The sequence below is a fragment of the Dreissena polymorpha genome, chromosome 14, assembly GCF_020536995.1.
Source record: "Dreissena polymorpha isolate Duluth1 chromosome 14, UMN_Dpol_1.0, whole genome shotgun sequence".
NCBI classification, from domain to species: Eukaryota; Metazoa; Mollusca; class Bivalvia; order Myida; family Dreissenidae; genus Dreissena; species Dreissena polymorpha.
Window position 1 is genome coordinate 21,900,734 of NC_068368.1, and position 25,346 is coordinate 21,926,079.

General features: G+C 35.5%; 1 protein-coding gene across 1 annotated transcript in view; it reads left to right on the top strand.

The window, feature by feature from the left end:
• Positions 1-7,398: 7,398 nt before the first annotated feature.
• The window catches only part of LOC127857221 (ATP-dependent helicase wrn-1-like), a 21,475-nt gene continuing 3,527 nt past the window's right edge, over positions 7,399-25,346 (top strand). Inside the window, exons 1-5 of the mRNA XM_052393636.1 lie at positions 7,399-7,454; positions 7,738-7,861; positions 8,821-8,936; positions 9,164-9,368; positions 9,596-9,848. Of these exons, the coding sequence (XP_052249596.1) occupies positions 7,399-7,454; positions 7,738-7,861; positions 8,821-8,936; positions 9,164-9,368; positions 9,596-9,848 (754 nt within the window). The remainder of the gene's footprint in view (positions 7,455-7,737; positions 7,862-8,820; positions 8,937-9,163; positions 9,369-9,595; positions 9,849-25,346) is intronic.

The window sequence follows — 25,346 nt, forward strand, 5'->3', positions numbered from 1 at the left end:
AACACTTACATGTTTTTTAAATAATTATGGGTTGGGAGCTACTAAAATCCGGTTTGACACTACATTACTTGCTTCGACCGTTCCGAAATTGCGTGCGTGTGACGTTTATCTCACTTTTAGGCAATTTGTTGATTGGAACGCATAGAGTATTAAAGGGATCTTTTCACGCTTTGGTAAATTGACAAAATTGAAAAAAGTTGTTTCAGATTCGCAAATTTTCGTTTTAGTTATGATATTTTTGAGGAAACAGTAATACTGAACATTTACCATGGTCTAATATAGCCATTATATGCATCTTTTGACGATTTTAAAACCTAAAAATTATAAAGCGTTGCAACGCGAAAATATTGAATAATTTGGAGAGTTCTGTTTTTGTCGTTAAATTTTGTGAAACTACGAAGATTGCTTATATAAGGTATTAAATACGTCAAGTATGTGTACTTGGCGGAATAGCTCAGTAGGCTTAAGCGTTTTTACTTCAGGACTCTGGCAGGACTCCAGGGGTCACTGGTTCGAAACCTGATCCGGGCAATGTTCTTTTCCTTTTTTAAATTTTATTCTTGATTTTTTACAGGAGCTTTTACGATCCAATGTTTACATTTATCGATATAAAGCATTTAATGAATACGTTAAAAAATGCCAAAATCTGTGAAAAGGCCCCTTTAAAGTTTTTCTGCTGGTGAAGCTGATTTTTTTCTTGGTGAATATATGTGTCTTGTTCTGAGAAAATTGGGCTTAATTCATGTGCGTAAAGTGTCGTCCCAGATTAGCCTGTGCAGTCCGCACAGGCTAATCAGGGACGACACTTTCCGCCTAAACTTGATTTTCGGTAAGGAGGGACTTCCTTGAAACTAAAAATACCATTAAAGCGGAAAGTGTCGTCCCTGATTAGCCTGTGCGGACTGCACAGGCTAATCTGGGACGACACTTTACGCACATGAATTAAGCCCAGTTTTATCAGAACAAAACACATATGGTTATCACAAAATTGGTGCATCTATTAGTGATGTATACAATTACTTTTACCAAACCGTTAGACCGATCATATTCTAAACTGTTATGGGCGGATAAGTTAACTTTAATGTAACTTATTATTCACGTTTTTGCTTAAACATATTTCCTTATTCATTGTACCACTCTGAACATTTAGTTTAATTACGGGGTACTTTGAGCTGTTTAATTTCAGTTTTATTTCACTTTGAGTGGCATGTTTATGACGATAATTTGTCGGTTGTTTTGCGGATACAGAGCGGACGTAATTAATATATTTGGGTGGTCGCGTAATAACGAAAACGCTACAATCGATGCATATGTGGGTGTTGTTTACGCGTTCGAGTGTTCGCGCGTATTTAGGATTCTTCTAAAGTTAACTGTTCAACAGTTCGTGAACTATGTATTCCTTAGCTCCGACATAGGAGCGAGCTAATGTCATGCTCACAAGGATAAGACTTTTTACCCATTTTTGCCTAAGTGGATTCTCCCATCCTTCTAAATTGGATCAATTTATTTCCAAAACTAGGGATGTCTAGTACATTTAGTTCTATATTTAGAATATTTCATACAGAAATTCCTTTCAGCAAACAGCGCAGACCGTGATGAGACGTCGCATCATGCGGCGTCTCATCTGGGTCTAAGCTGTTTGCCAAGGCCTTTTTTTTCTAGACGCTAGGCATAAATGGGTTAAAATCAAAATTATATGGATACTATGTTAACTGCCGCAATAACAATTCTCGAAATATTTAACGTACACCAGGGTTTATGTATAGCTCAATGCTTCGTCTGCTGCTTTAAAGTCTCTAAAACGCTCAAAATCAATGAAAATTTCGTAAAGTATTTCGTAAAATTAACAATCAGTGTTCCTTATAGCAATAGTCACAATTTCAACGCTAGATGTGGTATGATTACATAGATTTTTGTAGATACAAAATGCTCATTTTTATTTATTTGTGGTCACACTAAATTCCATGTTTATTTCTTGCGAATATATCTATTCATACGGCACACGAACACTAAAATTGTACCATAATAAAACCATAATAAAAACGAGCATTTTGTATCCACAAACATCTATTTTACCAGACCACATCCGGCGTTGAAATTTCGGCAATGGCCGTAAGGAACAATGCTTTTTAATTGCTTAGCTTTATTTTACGAAATATTGTACGAAATTTTCGTTGATTTTGAGTAGTAATGTTACTTTAATAGATTCTGAGCGTGGTTGGGGGAAGAGATTGGATGAAAAGTAAAAAAAAAACGTTTAAAAACCTTTAATAGTAAAAAAAAAATTGCAGAAGTGAGCAGAAAGTCGACCACGTTCATCAATATCAAATGACTTTGCAACACACGAAGCATTGTTTAAATACTTAACCAACATTCTTAACATAATTGGAATCTCGAAAAAAATCGTAAACGTTGGACAGCCCATAATGCCCAATCAACACCACTACCCCCGATGACGGTAAACAAAGTCGCTGAATCTATAATATCAACTTCAAAGGCTTCCTCGCCAATTTATTGAGCGTTCTGATAGATTAACAGTTACAATTGGATTATTGTATCATATATGAGGTTATTTATTTCATCGATAACCCGTTTGCTAATACCCCCAGCCGCGTTGTTTTATCGGCGGAGAAATTTTATTAAATTTTCAAAATGAAACGTCGACGTTGGTGTTATGAAGGTCCTTTCAAATACAAAATGTATGATTTACGTGATATGGATATTGCTTTTGAATTGTGAGACACTGCTTTGCATTTTCATTTGTGTTTTGTTACGTTAAGTTGTTATGACAAGTCAGCTTTTGTGTTATTCCGCGTCTGAATTTATTTGATCCCGCTAGATCAAGAACTTTTAGTATTGAAAAGACGTCACTTACATAAGGTATCCGTGTAAATTAAGTTTTCATTTCTTAAAATAAATAATAATAATAATAATAATAATTAAAATTATAATTATTATTATTACATGTATTATTATTATTATTATTAATGTATAATTATTATTGTAATCAGCATCATCATCATCACGATCATCATCATCACCATCATCAACATAATCATCATCATCATCCTTATCATCATCACCACCAGCAGCAGCAGCAGCAGCATTGTCATCATTATCTTCTACTTCCCCGCCATAAAAAAAACAAAATTAAAACCAACCCAAACCCCATTTTGACCTATGAGGAAAACTCAGAATAAATGACTAACAACTAAAACATGTGCAGTCTAAAACAAAATTCAAGGCGGTCTTAATTCCATGTTTCCAGTGTACCTCCCGGCGATGGCTTGCGATGGACGTCACGACTCATCGCTGTCGAGAGTTTAATCCTCCGGTAGTCCAAAAATCAACCACTTCACGCGTTTAAATGAAAATATTTTGATTTTATTTGCCTATAATGATAACACCGGGAATGTCGAGAGTTGACATGGAGGATTTTAAAGCCACAATCTAGCGCGTTGATTCCTGAACGATGTCGTGATTCAGTGAAATTAAAATCGAAGATGAGCGTACTAAAACATAGAGTGGTGGACGATAATTATCATCCATATGCTTAAAGTGATATTGTGGGCATTTTTTACTTTGAATTAAGCTGAAAAGAATTAACAGGTCAAAAAAGTTAGTTAAAATATAGTTACTGACCAATTAATATCTGCAACTCATCTTATTTCCAGTTTATTATAAAAAATATATATTATATTCGATATTTGACATGACGTGTGAGTCCTCTAAGGCGAAATGATCCTTAAAACAAATTAGTGTCTTTGTGTCGTATGAACGAATCTGCACTAAAACTTAATTTAGATTTACATCGTAAATCGAATTATTCCTGTCGTCAGTTGTCAAAACGAAATGGATTATTTTACTTTTTCCGGTATATTGTTTTAATATGTTGATGATGCATTAACAAATATAAGTGTATATGAAGTGAAAACACCAAAAATAAGCAACGGTTGCGATAAACACCTATAAACTGTTAGATGCCCATAATATCACTTTAATTTGTATTGGCTAATTATGATAAGTACATTTGGAATTATTTACATTTTTGTTATGGTTGCAGACATCGTTTTCCAGAATCGTCAATCAACATATTTATTTGCAAGTACTTAACGGCCAGTTTTTATTTGAATTATTGGTCTTTTAAAGCGAGATTATACGATTTTGTCAAATGTTGAATTTATATAAAATGTGTTAAAACTAATTATATATATATTTAAATATAAATTTAAATAAATGTTAAGAAGCACATGTGTCGAAAAATGCGAAATAAGCAAGATATTTAATTCTGAAATCGAAAAAGGCTGTACAGTCTAATTCGCCAGCATGTATATGATGCATGGACGATGTGAATCTAAACTTAGTTTAAAGGGCATCTAACAGTTTATAGGTTTCTATCGCAACCGTTGTTTATTTTCGGTGTTTTCACTTCATATACACTTATATTTGTTAATGCAGCATCACCATACTAAAACAATATCCCGGAAAGAGAAAAATAATGCATTTGAATATCAACCGTACTTTCGTTTGACAACTGAGCATGCATGTACGATGTGATACTAAATTGAGTTTTAGTGCAGATTCGTTCATACGACACAAAGACACAATTTTGTTTTACGGATCATTTCGGCTTACAGGACTGGGTGGGTCACGTAAAATATATAATATAAAATACATTTTTATAAACAACTGGTAGCGAGATGAGTTGCAGATAATTGGTCAGTAACCACATTTTAAGTTACGCTTTTGACCTGTTAATTCTTTTCAGCTCAATTCAACAGTGAAAAATGCCCATAATATCACTTTAACGGTTCATTTTAAATTTCTGCAACGATATATATTCATACGACACACGAACACTAACTCTGGTCCTAATAAAAAGACGAATGCTTCGGTTATTGTAGAAAATATGTACGTCACAATCGGCAAGGGGCGCTTTTGTCTTTGTTGCGTTTTATGAAATTCGTCTCAAGTGTTTAATTTGTATTGCCTATTTTGTGTTGATGTGACATATTTTATCAATATATTACAATTTATCACATATACAAAATCGTATACTCTCGCTTTAAACGCATGTCTATGGAACGCCTTGACTGTCTTATAATACCAATACTTATGATATTACCTCAATCTTACTGTGCATGAATGCCTGTTACCATTATATATATACATAATCACAATATATAAATACAAAATTTAAATATATATACAGATACGGCATTAACAAATATAATTGTCTTATATATAGATAAAATGTAAACATATACGGATACGAATGTATTATACACAGATAATCTTCCATTATATAAAGGCATTACTTCATTATATGAAGGCAAAATATATTTATATGAACATAAATCGTTATGTAATAAATATAAAAGATCCTTATATGTACATAAAACATTGAGAGATACAGATACAATTGAATTATATATATGCATTATATCTCGATACATAGATATTATGTATTTTAATATTTCTATGAAGTTCAGACATAAATATACGAAGCTATTCGTTATTTTAGTCCATATAAACGGACTGCCAGAGCCTTTGATAATTTTTGCTATGGCCGCTCTGGCAGTCCATATGCACCCCTTCATAAACATGGGTGCAGTTCAGCGCAGCGAATCCGTGCGCTTCACTTAACAGACGTCGTTCGAGACAAATTGAGGAAAATAATGAATAAACTTCATAAACATGTTAAATTTACCTGAATTGCAACCTACGGATGTTATCGTTTGCATGCACCCTATAAAAACACGACGATGTTTCAACACACTATTCACGTTGGCATTTCTATATTGAAATTTGAAACAGGTTATTCTGTGTCGAATATTCGATATCGTTGTCGACTTAAGGCTACATAACACTTCTGAATATAGGCAAGTTTTTGAATGCAGTTCTGAACAGTATACGTTAGACATCCGGCACACAACATGTTTTGTTTTGTTAATATTTTCGTTGTATGTGTTGTATTTTGTCTGTATTGGTATTATTATACCTCATATCGCATTTGTTAATGTGGTGAGTGTAATAATAAACTGGTAAACTTAGTTCATGTCATGTCAATATGTTACGATAGTATGTTTTCATTTCATACTTTGTTTGATATAACGAGAAGACTATCAGAATATCCGTTATATAATTAAATGAACAACGGCGGTCATTTTGTTTAAGCTGTGTAACATTACGTAGTAAAATTATAAATAATATAAAATAAAAAAGTCAGTATGTTGCGGAAAGAAATATATTCAACATTATACGTAACACAATACAAATAATAATTTAGAATTATATGCAAAACAATATGAGAAACGTTTTCCGCGATACTAATCGTTTTTCGCTTTGCATATTTGTAAATGTTTTATGGGACCTCGTCCCGACGACTCTGCATAGATTCTCTGCTTGTAAAAAGTGACGATGGCATTTAAGTCCTCTTCCCGGCGGAATTCTTTTTTCTCGGAGAACTGTTTGACGTCACTCTCGACAAGGTTGGTGTAAGACTCATGAACTTCTCTGGAGAAGCCACCGGCAATCTTTCCGTGGCTCTCCAGGGTGTCCGATGTCGTTCTGGCTCCAACCGAGCTAATGCCCTCTGATGAAAATAACAATGCAAATGTAGCACGGTCGTTTTTATTAATTAAATAGATAAAATAAAAATGCATAACTATTAAAAGATATAGAATATCTCCATAGACTTTGACTTAATTGGGTCCGTGTATAAGCAAGACTCTAAGATATTTTAAATAGCATGCTGCCAAATGTCATTCGTTCAGAAACGTTTTATATTTGAATTACCTTTAAACTCTCGATTTAGGAATTCGTTGACAAGGTCCGCCTCCAGGTTGTTACCGATCCCACCTCGCAGGTTGACGGTTCGATTCCTTATGAGGTCATTTCTCAGACGTTCTGGCAACCATCCGTTGATTGCTGGAAAGGTATATTAGGTACTGTTTAAGGACATCTGAGAAGAACTGAATGCACACGCACGCCCCCAAGCCCCACGCACAAAGATGATATATACGTATGTTGATGTTGTTTAAAAGCGTACAAGTAGAACCATCGTGGGACGTAAATAGTAGTCAAGTAATTGCGTAAGCTTACATGATATTAGTCGATGACCTAGTAAAATGTACTTCGGATGGTTGCGTAGAAAGAACTGCAACAAGTCTGATTTCCAGAATTCCACAATCGTATTTCTGTCATTGTGACGTATCGCGTCTCTCCGACATAGATCGATGAGGCCTTCCCAAACCAGCCTCTGTGTATACCGGAATTTTGCATCGGCGTACGGTTTACGGGCAGCCCTCTTATCAGCCCTCTTGCAGTCTACGCTGCAGTACCACATCGGAAGCCCTGCTATCCCCAACCTGGCGCAAACTCATCCTCAGCCCCGAGATGAAAGAAAGACTATGCCTGCTGGCCGTTGACGAAGCTCATTTTGTGTCGCAATGGTACGTGTTTTAATACAAAAGAACTAAACGTCGTCAATACGAAACACGATACGCGAATAATACATATAGCATTACGTGTACACAGTACTCATGAAGATCAGGTGTCTTGTTTAGCAGTACTTATGTAATTAGACGTCGTGTTAAATTATGTATAATAGGTTTATACTTATGTACCCATCGTTATAGGTATTTATGGGTTTTTTATACCGATATGTAAACACAATTATGTCTAAATATTTTTCTATATGGGAACAAAACAAAAATTAATTGTACTTATTAACAGTATAACATTATTAGGGGCGAAGATTTCCGACCAGAGTTCCGACAAAATTGGGGAACTGCGCAGCCTGACAGATGTACCCTTGCTTGCAGTTACTGCCACAGCAACAGAGAATGTACAGCAGGATGTACACCAAGGTCTGCTGTTGTCCGACGATGCGTTATCCGTCGGCGTAGTACCCGACAGGTAAATGAGACAAAATACCACAATCCTCGCAGCAAATATTTAATGTTTAGCAGTAAGTTTTATATAATTACAATTAACAGCAAACGTCGTATAAATAAAACTGTATCCACTAATAAACGGTTTTATGAATCGAAATTGGTTCTAAGTTATGTAAAAACGCAGGGCGGATAGGAATTGTGCCATTTGGTTGACTCATTTTGCATAACGGGTCAATCAATCGGGGGGAATTGTGCCAATAAGTTGCCTAATTTTGTGTAACGGGTCAGTCAATCGTGCGCTGGGATCTGAGTCACGTTCACTTGACAGTTAACTTTTTCCGCGCCTAACGACCTTTTGCAAAGAAAGGAAAGTGCCCTTCTCGCGACTAAGAGAACGCTATTAAAAGAAAGTTGCTTGTAAAAAAACACTACCATTTCACCTCCGGCATTTTTTTCATGTCGCCTTCCATGTGTGCTTTAAACTCATGCCTTTAACATTGTCATGCATTAATTAAGACTAATTTAGATTTTGTGTTCAAGTTAACGACATTTGCAATACATGTCCTGAGATTGGTTTTCTGTATATTCTTCGTCACTCCGTCCTAATCCCCTGGTGGTGAAAGTCACTATGTAAGTGGAAAGGCAATTCCTAAAATTATCTGGGAACTATTTAAAGAAGCTACTTACGTTTTCTGATCGGGTGCGCATATTTATAATACAACGCATGCTTCTTAATTAACTAATAGTTTGATAATAATTGGTAGTAGTCTTTGAAAAATAAATAACATACAATTTAATAAAACTCCCTGTGTACGTCAGATATTTGCGTTAGTAGTTAAATTAGTAAAAGTGTACCCAGATAATTAAATACAATGCTATAACTATTATAATTATGATATTATTTGTATGATAAAATCTTCAGACCGAATATTCGACTGGCGGTAGAAAATCGACTGATCACGCTGAGGAAGAGCTGATGTGGTTGCTGCAACAGTTTCAGACAACACCCACACTGGTCAAGACTATAATATTCTGCAAGTGTGTACTTTTAATTCAACTCAATTCTGTTTTAATCAGAATGTTGGCTTGTTTGTTTAAAATTTATGTATTATGTACAATAGTGTGAAGATTTTTGTAATTGGGTAAACTAAACTGTTTCTGAAATTTGTAACGACGTTTAATATGCTTTTCTATGTCTGTGTTCCTATAACCAAATAATCTTATATTACATGTATGTCAAAAAGATCTTCCTTTTGCGATTTCAGGTCGTACAGGTGTGTATATCAAGTGTGGTCATGGTTGGTTATTCAACTCGGTGACACGTCCTACGACGGGGAGCACCGTAGCTGCAACCGCGTTGTTGAAATGTTTACATCTTCAACAACGGACGCCACGAAGGGGAGGATTCTAAATGATTTCCGGGCCGGAAGAGTTCGCGTCGTTGTGGCAACAGTCGCCTTTGGGCTTGGAGTAAGTTACTTTCACAATGATTATAATTCACTTCGACATTTTTTTTCTCTATAAAACTTTTATTTACTTAGTTAATAAAGTTTCTCTTATTCCATTTTGCTCAATCACGTCCATACCATATAAATTAAACTTGTATATCGTAGCAAGTTAAAACATGAGTATGTATTTTTATTTAAAAAAGGTAAATCTTGATACTCAACAATGACATTTATTTTATGTGATGGTAGATCGACATTCCGGACGTGCGGCTCGTGGTCCACTGGGGCGCACCGCGCTCTATCCTGGCTTACTGGCAGGAGATTTGCAGAGCCGGTAGGGATGGAGATCCCGCTCTTGCTGTAGTTTTCGCGTACCCGCGGTCCATAAAGGATTGCGATGACGATATGAAGACCATGGTGAATGGGACGGAATGCGTCAGACGTACCGTTCTGAAGGAACTAAGAACTAAAGACATGAATCCTATTCCGGCCCAAGGCGATGGTTGTCAAGACGACACATGTGAAGACTGTGTTTGCCAGTTGTGCATTTGTTGTAACAGATGCTCACGAAGCTGTACTTGTTTTGGAGCGTGTCCGGACAAACTATTATGAAGTTCTCTTTATGTTGATTGTTTTGTGACCATTATCGTGGGTTTAGCGTTATTTCGATTGATTTATTCAAGTAAGTGTGTGTCTATAATTAACACTTACACCGAATAGTACTATTAGTGCTTATTTCACTGTTAACTGGCAGGTTGTAACATGTGTGCATGACATTGTTGATATTTATAAATATAATTTCCAAAGTACTTTGTCATTGGGGATACACAGCGCTGGGAAAAGAACCAATTAATATGGTAGCATATTTTCCATTTGACGTGTAAGACTTGTTTCAATGTTCAATGTAGATGTATTCATTTTATGCTGTAACATGTTATTTTCATTGATGAAGTAAAGTTTTCTAATGTTGATGTGATCGTTTTGTGACAATTATTATCGGTTAAACGTTATTTCGATTTATTTATTTTCTTAAGTTTGTGTTTATAATTTAGACTTTCACCAAAACGTCGGTGAATACGGACCCATAGCATCAATAATAGTGTAATCGCAAGCTCTTAGCAGAGTTGTCGTTCGTCCCTCACCCGTTGTGCAAACAATTGGTATAATGCGCTAGCCGACAGCGACACTTTAATTCGGGAAATTGCGAACTGATCCAATATGGTAGATAAAAAGTACGAAAGAAAGACGAAGTCAATAAAAAGCAACTATTGCTTGCTTTAATGGTACCATTCGCATGAGTTTGTGGTTACGACAGCTAAACTTGTATAAGTTCTTGCAGTTTCAGTGTTCCTTAACCCTTGCATTGTTGATAACATTTTGCACCCATGGCCAAGAGAGAGCGCATTGCAACTATCAGCAACCCATTGGGTTATAAAGCTGATAGTTGAATTATTGCATCTATTCGTTATTTATGTATTGGTCACTCATCATTATATAAAGTGCTTTCATTATTATAATACTACTGTAGAGTGAAATTTACAAGCTAAATATTTTTGCACGCACCGGAAAATTTACGTTACTTTCAATCTGACCAAGTTACATTGAATTCCCTTTATATGTTTTTGAGAAGAAGTGCTGACAATGAAATTATGTTTTTTTTATCTTGTGAACTTGACCTTGACTCAAATAAGAATTCCTGACAAAATGCACAACTAGGCTTAGTGCTGATCACTTCTTTCTAAGTTTCATTGAAATGCCTTCAGAGGTTTATTAGAAGAAGTGCTGATAAGGTTCCAGGAACAGCCATTCAGACGTCCAGACAGATCTCTGGACAGCACAAAAACAATATGTCCGGTCCCCCCCCCCCCCCATATGAGGGTGACATAATTTGTCCACCTTAATTATTTTTTTTTGTGTTCGTGCAAGTTATTGACCCGACACGAAACCATTGTGAGTTTTTGCACATTCTCACACACAAACACACGGACAGGGAAAACACTATATGCCCGGCCCTGTAGCCATTTCATGGCGGGGGCATAAAAACAAAACATTGCTAAATCAATTAGTTTAAGATTTTAACGTATTTTTCAAATGGTATCTGCATATAAAGACGATATGTGTTTATATAATTACGATTTATGTTTATATAAAGGTATTTTGCCTTTATATAAACAAGTTATGCCTATATATAATGAAACATATTCGTTATCATTATAACATAACGATTTACGTTCATATACAGATCTGTTGCCTTCATATAAAGAAATAATGCCTTTATACAATGAAAGATTAACTGTGTATAATACATTTGTTTCTGTATATTTTTTACATTTTATCTATATATAAGACAAGTATATCTTTATATATTAATGCTTTATCTGTATAAATTCACATTATGTATTTACATATTGTGATTATGCAAATATATAATGGTTACAGGCATTCATGCACAGTCAGATGGACCTAATTTTGGTATTATAAGACAGTGATGGCGTTCCATACATGTCTATCGCCAATGCCTGTTTTAAACTCAGTTGGATAACGCTATCACTATATGATTGATTCGCATTAAAGCCCGCTGAATTATAAGCCGGTGAGCAAAAACTTACAACAAACATCATTTCGATTAATTCCATCTACATGTTCGTCGGCGTTTTGATTACTAATTTCACAAAGTAAATATATTATTCAATGAAGACAGGAAACCACTTATGGCTCCGATAAGGGCGGTGTTGGGTGAATCGTCAAATACCAACTGAAATAAACAACACATATTTAGTCTTTACGTCGATACAGTAAAGATAACATACAGCGTCTAATACGTCAAGTTGCAGTTGAATCCGAGTCATGTGAAAGTCATTTCCGATGTGTTTAACCCATTAATGCCTAGTGAACTCTCCCATCCTTCTAAATTGGATCAATTTATTTCCAAAATTAGGAATGTGTAGTATATTTATCTCTATATTTAGAATATTTCTTACAGAAATTCCTTTAAGCAAACAGCGCAGACTCTGATGAGACGTCGCATCATGCGGCGTCTTATCTGGGTCTACGCTGTTTGCCAAGGCCTTTTTTTCTTTACTCTAGGCATAATTAGTTAACGTAACACATATCCGTTAGCCCTCAGTGCTGATAAAATGGTGACTCTGAAATGACTAATTAAATAAGATTGTAAAAAAATGTACACGAGTGCTTATTATATTGCTTATAATAAATGCATTTGTTTGTTAAAAGCTTGTGTTGCCTAGTTACCGAACCAGTTAACACTAAAATGCACTTTGTAGAAAGCTGAATCACACAGTCGATGCATGCACAATTGTTTCAGGCCTCAACAATATAAGTATTGAGGCAACGCATCAAAAGGCGTCGGGAATTTCAGTGTAAAAGGCACTCAATGAAGTTACATGGAACGATTTTTTTCTACTGTAAATATTAATATACATGTATTGGCCAATTATTTTTAACAAAATAGAAAAAGATACTGGTATAACCATTTTCTATGATTTTGTGTTATAACCCCCAAATAACCATTATCTATGATGTTGTGTTATAACCCCCAAATAACCATTATCTGTGATTTTGTGTTGTAACCCCCAAATATTTCATAGTTCATTTTATTAACATTGGTTTCCTTTTTTGACTGGCATCCGTTAGCAGTTTTTATTAATGGAACAGAACTGTGTAGGACTTAAAAAATCTGCTTCATCTTGTAAGCGTAATTTCATATTTTTCTCAACTTCAAAGGGAGATGATTCTGAACTCATTCTTACGTTGCTCATTTACGATAGGGGTTGAGTACTCATTGATATGAAAACACTGTAAAAGTTTTAATGTGTTTACGAACCCCCCACCCTCTCACACATATGTTTCATGGGCAAAATAAAAACAAAAAATGGTTACAATAAAACAGCATATTAATTTAAACTAAAATGTCTACATCAAAACAATAGAACACAAATAAAATAATTTGATTCTACTGGGGCTCGAACCTTGGGCCTCTCACATGTGAAGCGAGCGTGTAACCACTACACTACGGAACAGCTTGAAAAATCACCTTCTAACTAAGATATTAATAAGTGACTGTAGTGTAACGGTTATCAATAAAGCAATAAACCGTGTAATCGCTGTCGTCTTGTAAAATTTAAGAAAATACGCGTTAACCTAAACTCGAACAGCAAAAGCCTGCGCTATTGTTAGAAAAAACACAAAATAAATATATATTTTGATTATGTTTTGTTTTTATACAAAACCAGAAAGTTTCACCGGTTCGAGTATTTGCCCAGTTTCTGTGATCTTTTATTATTGCCCAGTCCCTGTGATCAGTTATTAATTAAAAGAATTAGCTTTGCGTTATTGGCAATAAATGTTGTAGTAAATGTAATAGGCACAAATGAGAGTACTTATTTACTCTAATTTACACAAAAAAATCACCACAATGCAAGATATTCTGACAACAAAAATATATACATTGATACGTAAAATAACTTCTCCTCCCATAAGCGAAAAAAAACGTATTACATACGAGTCGCCGCACGTCAGTGCGACGCCAATAATGGAATATGACAACAACAGAACGTGCTGTTATTGGCGCTGCCAGAAGAGATCAGCACGGTCTGTCTTCAAAGTGAGATTGACATTGTTGTAAAGTACATTCTGTCTACTGGGGGAATCTTCTTTAAATATATGTTACCCTGATACACGAATAAGGTACAAGCAAAAAATTATACAGCAATTAAAAAGTTTGTTTAGGTACAAAACCATCGTGGCCGCGCGCTTAAAGTCCGTACAACCGACAATTGATTGATTTTATCAAAGTATGATGATTGTGTTTGGGTTAACATTAATAGTGTTCTATTCTATATGACAATCACTTTAAAACCATTTATGGAGAAAAACTTAAGTTGTTGCATTATTTTTAAATGTTGTATCATTATTATCTTCCGACAATAAGTCTTCGTTTATTTTAGTCCACAATTTACTAAAACAAAAACAATCATATATTGTATGCAAGATTCATAATAAAATTGAATACAGTTCTGCATATTTTTATATGTGTGTGTTGTTTTTATCTTACGCCTAGGCTTTCCTTCTTTGTTCAAAGGGTCGTGGCAATCAACAGATTGATCAAATTTAAAAAAAAAAACACTTAATACGGCGAGTAAAATATTCCCGAACGGTTAAGAAAATCGCAATGTGAATGGAGGATGATTTTATTACGGTATAATAACACAATGTTCAATTCTTTTGGCGCAACAGTATTTTCTCGCATTTAGAAATGTCAAACACCTAATATTTATAAATTATTTTTTGTGTTAAGTATTCATGCGCAAAAGCAACATTAACTGTTGTAGTGCATGTAAAACAAGTGCGTAATATTTGTATTATTTGTTGATGATGAGATTGGTGGTGGAAGCGTTTTTGTAACGTCAAAATATTTACGTCATGTTAATAAGATAAAATTCATTTTTTCCATTGTATCGAAAAAGTAAATAAACTCAAAACCTGGCAATAATTGACCTTCAAGTCATGCTGTACATGGATTTATTTAGACAGATGTGATTATGGATATGGACTGAAGCCAAAGCACACGATGCATCATGGCGACGTCGTTCTTTGTTATTTATAATCTGTGTCTGCACATTTCAGTCCCACTGTCTGCTCAAAGTTGGAGACTGTCAATCGGTTCGATTGTCGAAGACTATTTCGACGCGCGCATGTCATTGGAAAATCCTGATTGAGCCCTCTTGTCATTCCCTACATAGTTTAAAGTCCGCCCCATGTGCAAGTTAACCCCTTTATGCCTAACGTCTAGAAAAATAGGCTTGTGCAAACAGCGTAGACCCAGATGAGACGCCGCATGATGCGGCGTCTCATCAGGGTCTGCGCTGTTTGCTTAAAGGAATTAATGTAAGAAATATTCTAAATACAGAAATAAAAATACTAGACATCCCTTATTTTGGAAATAAATTGATCCAATTTAGAAGGATGGGAGAGTCCACTAGGCATAAATGGGTTAATTTTGTCGCGTATATAAGATTAGGCTTTTAAATAAAAGCCCTGTCGGGTATCGTTTCAACTGTCTTTGTATTCATTATTATACTCAATATCATCAATTTGTGCCGCAATCCCTCCGTAATTATTGTCTGCTCGCTCAAATGTTTCATGTAAAGCACAACACAATATTTGGTTTATAAATGCTCAACCGTTGCATGCGATTGTGTGCACGGACCCTACCATATATCTATTGATTAAGTGTCAATTTCATTATCATCATTTCTTTTAACTTATATCATTAAATGCCATCAACTTTTACAAGGCGAATGAAGTGAAATACACTTAAAATACCTTTCAGGGATTTTCAATGATGTTTTGATATCTTTGCAACATTCCATACGTGTCATAACTAAAATAGACGAAGTACTCCAAAAATGTCGATAACATTAGAGTAATCCGCTTCGGTCGAACATTGGCACGCGCTAGCGGTGTGTGACAGGTCGTGTTTGGTAATCTTGAAGGGAATTGCCAAGGCGAGGGTTTGCCTCCTGCAGTTTTGTGTAGTGTTCGCTAAATTCACTAAATTAGGCTTTCGAAAAAAACTGACACCCAAATACATGCGTTAAAAATCAGATTTTCCAATCGAGAAATCGAGCCTATTCATAAGCATGAGCATCGATAACAGGGGGAGAAATAGACACGTGTGCGTTCGACTATACACAATGGAAAATAGAAATATGCAAATAAAGTAATATTGTTTTCCTAATATAAATCCAGTTTGCAAAATTCAAAACGCAAATAAACTAGGAATACAAGGATCTACAAAAATATTCTAATTCTTGAAAATTATCGTATACTTGTTTTAGACCATCACAATTGTCCTATCTAGTCACAATTCATTCAACCAAATATCTGCATTACTCTAATATAAAATATCAATACAATCTTCACATTAAGCGTATTTATTAAATTAATAGCTATAGACGTATAAGTAAATTGCAAATTTGTTCGAAATAAATATATATTCTATACGATTATATTCATGGCCAAAACTCGTCAGAATCGGAACGCTACAATATACTGCCTTTACCCATCAATTACTTTTATGCACCGGGAATAACAAAATAGTATAATAGACAACGTATAAACACAGCTTTTATAAGTTTGGAGTCTAGGTGTTCTCCGTTACAACAAGATTTTGTAAAGGAACATTCCAGCTAATGTCTGACATTTGACCACTGGGCAGTCAGGGACAGCAAGAGAGATGATCAGACGTCCGTGATATTCATTAGTTCAACCTTCCGGCACAACTCGTGCGACCGTTCTTTGTAACTGTCACGCGCTTTTTGCACTCCATTTCTGAGAAAATAATGTTTGTAACTCTTCGAAAAGCTTTGTTCTTTGTTTTAGTTATTGTTGTTGTTACTGCTGCTGTTGTTGTTGCTGCTGCTAATGATGATGATGATTGAATATGTTATTTTACTGTCATTCTTTGTTGTTTATGTTTTTGTTGTGTTTTGAGTGCTTCTTCTGCTGATGATGACGATGACGGCGGCGACGACGAAGACGATGATGATGATGATGATGACGATGATAGTAGTAGTAGTAGATTAGTAGTAGAAGTAGTAGTAGTAGTAGTAGTAGTAGTAGTAGAAGTAGTAGTAGTAGTAGTAGTAGTAGTAGTAGTAGTAGTAGAAGTAGTAGTAGTAGTAGTAGTAGTAGTAGTAGTAGTAGTAGTAGTAGTAGTAGTAGTAGTAGTAGTAGTAGTAGAAGTAGTAGTAGTAGTAGTAGTAGTAGTAGTAGTAGTAGTAGTAGTAGTAGTAGTAGTAGTAGTAGTAGCAGTAGTAGTAGTAGTAGAAGTAGTAGTAGTAGTAGTAGTAGTAGTAGTAGTAGTAGTAGTAGTAGTAGTAGTAGTAGTAGTAGTAGTAGTAGTAATTATTGTAGTAGTAGTAGTAGTAGTTGTTGTTGTAGTAGTGGCAGCAGCAGCAGCAGCAGTAGTAATAGTAGTAGTAGTAGTAGTAGTAGTAGTAGTAGTAGTAGTAGTAGTAGTAGTAGTAGTAGTAGTAGTAGTAGTAGTAGTAGTAGTTGTAGTAGTAGTAGTAGTAGTAGTAGAAGTAGAAGAAGAAGAAGTAGTAGTAGTAGTAGTAGTAGTAGTAGTAGTAGTAGTAGTAGTAGTAGTAGTAGTAGTAGTAGTAGTAGTAGCAGTAGTAGTAGTAGTAGTAGTAGTAGTAGTAGTAGTAGTAGTAGTAGTAGTAGTAGTAGTAGTAGTAGTAGTAGTAGAAGTTGTAGTAGTAGTATTAGCAGTAGTAGTAGTAATAGTAGTAGTAGTAGTTGTTGTTGTAGAAGTAGTAGTTGTAGAAGTAGTAGTTGTTGTAGTAGTAGGTGTAGTGGTCGTAGTAGTAGTTGTTGTTGTTGTAGTGGTGGAAGTAGAAGTAGTATATTTATACTTACTGTTACCATTATTTCTGAACGCTAATTTTTCATTCGGTCAACGTACCGCGTTATAATTATACCAAAGGGCAAAAATAAAAGACACTTCTCAACTTAAAAGTGCGTAAAAAAAAACAAAATTGATACTGTCGTCTGGCTAAGTCGTCTGAAATCTCGCGCATGCATTTCCCGCGGGCTATTTTCTCACGTGTCGAGATTTCGAAATCCGATGTCGCGGAAACAGTCGACGTTCTAAAAACAAAGACGAAAAGTTACCGAACTGTCAGGTATTTTTATATACAAAAGATTTGAAAACAGATCAATATCGGCAAAACCCCGTATGAGATATTGTCTGTTTTCATTGGACTTTCGGATTTATAATTTGATATTTGGACATCTTTCAACCCATCTCGGGACATTATCATTAGATCTCGAAAACACATGTCAGAAAGCAACTTTAAAGAAAAAAACTTAGTGTTTTCTGTGTCTGTAAAACTAATTCAGTAGTCCATTCGATGTATGTTTGAACTAGAAACACTTAATTCATGATACGTTTATGACGTTTATAGATGCGTTTGCTATTGTAAAAGCTAATTTTCGATGCTTGTACCAATAAGCAACGATGTTCAGGTGCGTGACAATTAGCCCAATAAGCAACGATGTTCAGGTACGTGACAATTAGCCCAATAATCAACGACGTTCAGGTACGTGACAATAAGCCCAATAATCAACGATGTTAAGGTACGTGACAATTAGCCCAATAAGCAACGACGTTCAGGTACGTGACAATTAGGCCAATACGCAACCATGTTCAGGTACATGACAATTAGGCCAATACGCAACCATGTTCAGGTACGTGACAATAAGGCCAATAAGCAACGACGTTCAGGTACGTGACAATTAGGCCAATACGCAACCATGTTCAGGTACGTGACAATTAGGCCAATAAGCAACGATGTTCAGGTACGTGACAATAAGGCCAATAAGCAACGATGTTCATGCACGTGACAATTAGGCCGATAAGAAAAGATGTTCAGGTACGTGACAATTAGGCCAATAAGCAACGATGTTCAGGTACGTGACAATTAGGTATAAACAACGGTTGGTTTCCACTTAACGAATCTATTTGTTTTCGCCGACTCTAAACGTTTTGTTGTTGTGTAAGGTTTCGTATTCGAACCTTTTTGATCTTGTCGATCGTATTCACAAAATAAACGTTTAAAGAAAGAATATTGGGGAAAAATTGGAAGATGTATTTATTTGAACATCCGTTTTAGCGTGAATGTTTTGTTGTTGTTGTTTTTTTAAATTAGGAAAGCAATAATCAGACGAACCAACTACACTATTTTTGAAGATTTAGAGATTTAAGGGGAACAAAAACTTGATTTTGACCAAATAGCCAGCCCCAAAACCGCCCAAATATTTGTATTGGCCGAAAATCATTATATTCTTACTGTTACGATACAAATATTTTGCAGTTTCAATTAGAACAACGTCAATGCCATTCACTGCTCGGAATCAAGTGCACTTTAAGTGGGTACTGTACCTCGATAGCCCTCTTATTTGTCTAAAAAGAAACAATAGAAAGACAGCTTCTTTGCTTTTAAATTCTAGTTAACATGATTATCTTAATATTTTTTAATAAAAAATACGTATACAGTCCTATTTGGTTTACATAATAGTGTGTGCAAGATATGCTGTTCTAACAAGTCAAGCAGAAATAACTCGCCTGGAACTCTGCTTTGTCCATTACACTCTTTAACCCATTTATGCCAAGCGTCTAGAAAAAAGACCTTTGCAAACAGCGTAAACCCAGATGAGACGCCGTATGATGCGGCGTCTCATCAGGGTATGCGCTGTTTGCTTATAGGAATTTCTGTAAGAAATATTGTATAGAAATGAATATACTAATCATCCCTAATTTTTTAAATCAATTGATCCAATTTAGAAGGATGGGAGAATCCACTTGGCATAAATGGGTAAAAACGATAAGAATAGAGCAACTTCGCAAGAAATCGCTTTTCATATCGTTTGTAGTTGAGAGAATACATTGTATGATGATTAAATGTGCTATTGTTATGTCATTCTTCGTTGTTTAAGTTTTTGTTGTGTTTTGAGTGCTTCTGCTGCTGCTGCTGATGATGATGACGATGACGGCGGCGACGACGAAGACGACGACGGCGACGATGATGACGACGATGATGTTGTTGTTGTTGTTGTTGATGATGATGATGATGATGATGATGATGATGATGATGATGATGATGATGATGATGATGATGATGATGATGATGATGATGATGATGATGATGATGATGCAGTTATTATTATACAATCGTTGTTTTGCCTCTGACCAGTTATTCATCTCAATTCATATCAAAGACCTATAACTTACAATGAAATACGTCTCAATCTCCTTTAATCATACGTTGAAGTATACACTTTCAATAACACCGGAAAATATAAGTTCAGTAGATGTTTGTCGCAGGGCCTAATTTACGACAGTGCAAGCGCTGTTTGACACAAAACTGTTTAATTCAACAGCAAAACAAACGTGGCTACGGCGAGAGTTACAATTTAGATCATTCGTATCGCAAAACAGTCAATTTATCGGACTGAAACAGATGTTCAAACTCTAGAACCTCTCATAAAAGTCAAATTCAACACACTTCTGGGGTATTTTAGCTTACTTGACTGCTAGTGTGATCCCTTTATTTCATATCAAATATAAACGCAATAAATTTTCTACCATTTCATATGCTTTTACTACTCAAGTTTAATATCATCTACCGTGTTATGTTCAGTTAAAAAGTGCATGTTGATTGCAAATACTTAGAATATCAGGGCATTTTCAATAGTTCTGCTTAGCTCAGACAGCGGCATCTGAGCTCCCACTCAGCTGAGTATTGGGAACGTTTATAATTGAGACTGTCCATCAGCTCCTTTAACATCTCAAATCTCACACTGACATATGAGCCTTGCTCTGTGAAAAAGGGGTTTAATGCATGTGCGTAAAGTGTTGTCTCAGATTAGCCCATGCAGTCCGCACAGGCTTATCAGGGACGACACTTTTATGATCTTTTGCGTTTCAAGAAAGTCTCTTCTTAGCAAAAATCAACTGTAGGTGGAAAGTGTCGTCCCTGATTATACTGTGTGGACTGCAAAGGCTAATCTGGGACGACACTTTACGCACATGCATTGACCCCCTTTTCACAGAGCACGACCCATATTATTACTCACACTCAGGGTTCAGAAAGACACAAAACTCGAATTAAACATGTGTGGACATTAAGTTAAGCATGATGTTCAAACTCATCTAAATAGAGGTAAAGATTTAGACTCGTTTGCAGATTTTATTTCCTGTCTTATGCAATTTCACTTTATATTTATAATTGAAATTAATATTTCTGATTTACAGTAAAAAAACAAACAAAAATAAAGACCTTATTTCATTTAAATAAGCTTTTGATTCGACCGTAAACGCTTTTTGACGATGCTGCTTTCAGCAGCGAGTCAAGGTTAATATACCATGAAAAAATTCTTCACAATGGCAAGCTATGTAAAAGACCGAGCCAGTCCGATTGAGATAGCGCAGTTTTTCTAATCGGCATACCTCGCTCATTAGCATTGATAACATCTCCGGCAGATACTAAAACGCGGACCAGTCTGCGGACGATTTAGATTATGATTTATAATCTATATCGTCCTCAGATTGGTCCTCGTTTTAGTGCGACTCACATTCTCCAGCAGAGTTGTCGTTCGTGTCGACAACAATGGCCGCGTCCATGAGAGAATGTTCAATTTCGTTTCAAAGCTTTCTTACAGCGTACATCGGCTTTTTTGGCTATTGAGAAATGGTCATTTAGGATAGCTATATGAGTTATTTATTAACTAATCTCCGCTAATGTCAACATTGGATTGAATTCGAAGGATATATTCGATGTGAATCGGGACTTAATTTTGGATCTGAAGACTTGACAGCTGGACACAGCAAATTGTTATTTTTAGTTTTCAATTTAAGTCACATTTTGCTTTGGAAATTGTATTCGAGCATTTTGCGACTTATTGAATGACTATGATATCCGATATCAACATATCACATGGGATTTGCATATCACCAACTTCGACACCAAGCTGTCCTGAAAACATTGATTACAAAGTCTTTACTTGTTCAAATTACTGGTTTGTATTATTTCTTCTTTCTCTTTTAGTATTTGATATCATTTTAAAGTCAAACGAACTGTGTCACAGTAAAAGAGACATTAAGGTGATTGTGGCCAGTTTGGATCTAGATCAGCCTGCAGTCGCTTGAAAGTTGTTTGCTTAAAAGCGGTTTTCTGACAATAACAAATAGTTTAATTGGATACTGATTACACTGTCCTTTCCCTGTGACCTGGCTCAAATAATAGTGTTGTCATTAATCAAATGATTTTATTTCGAACATTAATCAAGTGTTTTTTTCTGGTCCCTCGGGATCAATGACTCCAGCACTTTCGTGCTGAGAAGTGAATACTGCTTAAGGCGTTGCCCGGGGCGTGAGAGATGTTGCATCTTCCATTATCTCTCATGAACTGACTCAATAATACCGAGTCTGCAATAATTGATTAAATTTTCGGTTTGATTGCTCTGACGAGAGATCGAAAAATTTCACATATCGTCCTAAAAGCCTAGTGGGTAGAGTGTCGTCTTTGATTGCAGAAAGTTGTGCTGCGGAAAACTGCGGTTTGATTCCCAGAAGTGACATTTAAAACAAGCAAACTTTGTTATCTAAAAAACTGCTCAACCTGATATACTAAGATAATGTGAATTTTCTCTCACAATGACATGATGGTCATCAGTTATATTATATAAACACTCACAGCAGTAGTAAACAATGGGACAATAATTAATGAATGCATCTTTCATTTGTCTTTGACACTTTGAGTTTGACATGGCCTTGATTGAAATATGTGACTTGAATTTACCAGCAATCTTGTGACAGAGCTAAAGTGTAAATGTACCATTGAAGATCCCCTAAATCCAGATTTGCTAAGCCTATTATAGAAGTGTGGAAAGTTTTAAGGTTGTGACAAGTAAGCAAAAATGGGTCATTACCGAGAGACCACACTAGTAACTGATCTATGACTGTTTTTAAAACAAGATAAATCAGTTGCCCGATTTAGATTTCATTACATAGTTCAATAAAAATTAATTTCAGAAGACTGGTAACAGTTTAATGTTAACCCTTACGAAACTTTAGGCCCTGCGGCAACTATTATCGGCTCAGTTGCCGCAATGTTTCGGCTCAGTAGCCGCTACTAGTTGCGGCTTTGTAGCGCATGTTCGTTTTTTCGTATGAAATGAGCTTTCTGGCTATAGTTGCGGCTCGGTTGCCGCTACTAGTTCTGGCTATGTTGCGGCTGCTAGTTCTTGCTCTTCTCTGGCTACTAATTGCGGCTCGGTTGCCGCTACTAGTTGCCGCTTTGGTAGCCGCAAGGTTGTTTTTCGTATGCAAATGAGCTTTCTGGCTACTAGTTGCGGCTCGGTTGCCGCTGCTAGTTTTGGCTGCTGCTCTAAGATTTATGAAATAAATCGTCTGCTGTTCCAGAGTGTAATGATTGCAATCCTTGACGCCATGAACTATATGAACCTACAATACCATAATTATTATACATTGCAAACCAATGCATTTTCTACTAAAACTTCCTAAAAGTCTATAGTTATAAAGTGTTAATTATTTGAAGTAAAATGTAATTGAATTTAGTTTCGACTAGTTATTAACTTACAATAACATGCTGTCTGAATGTTTTTTCATGATTTAGGACAAATGTTCAGAAAAAAATTGACCATTTAGGACACCTGTGCTGAGGAAAGTGGGGCCAATCTGAAAAACTGCAACATGATTATTTTTTTTATATCAGAAACCCTCTTAGAAATAATATATATGGATTGCTTTGTCTTTTATGTTGACTTGACAAATGGCCAGCCCAACAGCTAGAATTAAAACATAATGACAACCTTTTGAAATTATCCAGAGATAAAATTAATCTTGTTCTGATACATGTAATTGTACTGCTTTTGTTTAAAAGCAGCAACAATTGAAATGTAGAAATAAATTATCTTATAATAAATAAGTATAGATCAAACCTTCAACACATGAATTAAAACATGAATTTATTCAAAACCTTTGTTTTTAGCCTAATCAAATGTTAAAGAAAAATTTCAGTGTTAAAACATGACATCCTTTTTTAGGGTATGAATAATCATATTAATATTTCAATAATTCAGGTTTTTATTTCCAAATCCATGTTTTTTCATTAATATACACCAATTGAAACTGTATTAACCACCACAGCTTACTTACAATGACTAACACTTTCCCAGTAACTTCTTTTGTTTGTCAGATTCTTCAGCTATTTTGATTTTTTCTGATGACATCATCAGTGATGTCATGACATCATACAAAAATTATGATGGCATTCTACAATTGTGCCTACCTTCTGGCTACTAAGAGCCACTAGTGGCTACTATAAGACTTTTGTGTTTTCAAGATAATATTAAAGTATTGGTTGTGGCTACCATCTTGCTCATAATTGCACTTTTTTGTATAAGAATATGTTCTGGCCAGCATCTGGCTACTATGATGAGCCGCTAGCGGCTACTATGAGCTGCTAGTGGCTTTAAGAGCCGCTAGCGGCCACTACTAGCCAATTAGATTGCCACAAGGTAGCCGCTAGCGGCTACTATTGGCTACTTTCTGGCTTTGTAGTTGTGGCTTCAAAAAATGGTAGCGGCTTTGTAGCCGAAACATTGCCGCTACATCGCGGCAACCTTTTCATTTCTGTAAGGGTAATGTTACCGATGTGTCAGACCAGGGCCTTTATTTTGAAATCTAGGAACATGCATGGTCAGATGATGTCATTAAAAAATTCAAACACATACAAATGTGGAAAGGACTATACGAACAGAGCCGTACGGCTAGCCTCTTGTCTACCCGTACGAGGCCGTGACAGATAGCCTCTTGTCTAGCCGTACGGGGTCGTACGACTAGCCACTGCCAAATGAAATACACTTCAAGTATATATTTTGTACGTCAAAGTACAATTTGTACTTCAACGTACAAATTTTCTTAACAGCCGATCAAAACAATTGTCTCAAGAGCCGCTTTTTCTTCAGATTTCATCATAAATGTGTTAAAATCTCTTTTTTAATTGAGGACAAAATAAATATAAATATCAAAATTGAAAAAAAAAAACATTTACAAAAAGTTTTAAGTATTTAAAGGATTGAAATAGATTAAATACCCATTTGAAGAATATTCAAGTAACCTTTTTTAAAATTTAAATTATAAAGCAATATTGTGAGTATTATTGACCATGCGGGGCGGATATCACGGTCCAGCGCATTACTGTGTAGAAAATTCCCAACGTGTAACCAAACGATACGGCATTAAAAATGTGATAATAAAACTAAATCACTGGTTTGGTTGTATTTTGTGCTAACCATTATTTGCATAAGTCAGAGGTTAATTCGCCACGCCAGGTCAATAAATACACACACTATTATGAGGTTAACGGTTGATAGTCGCATTATTTGG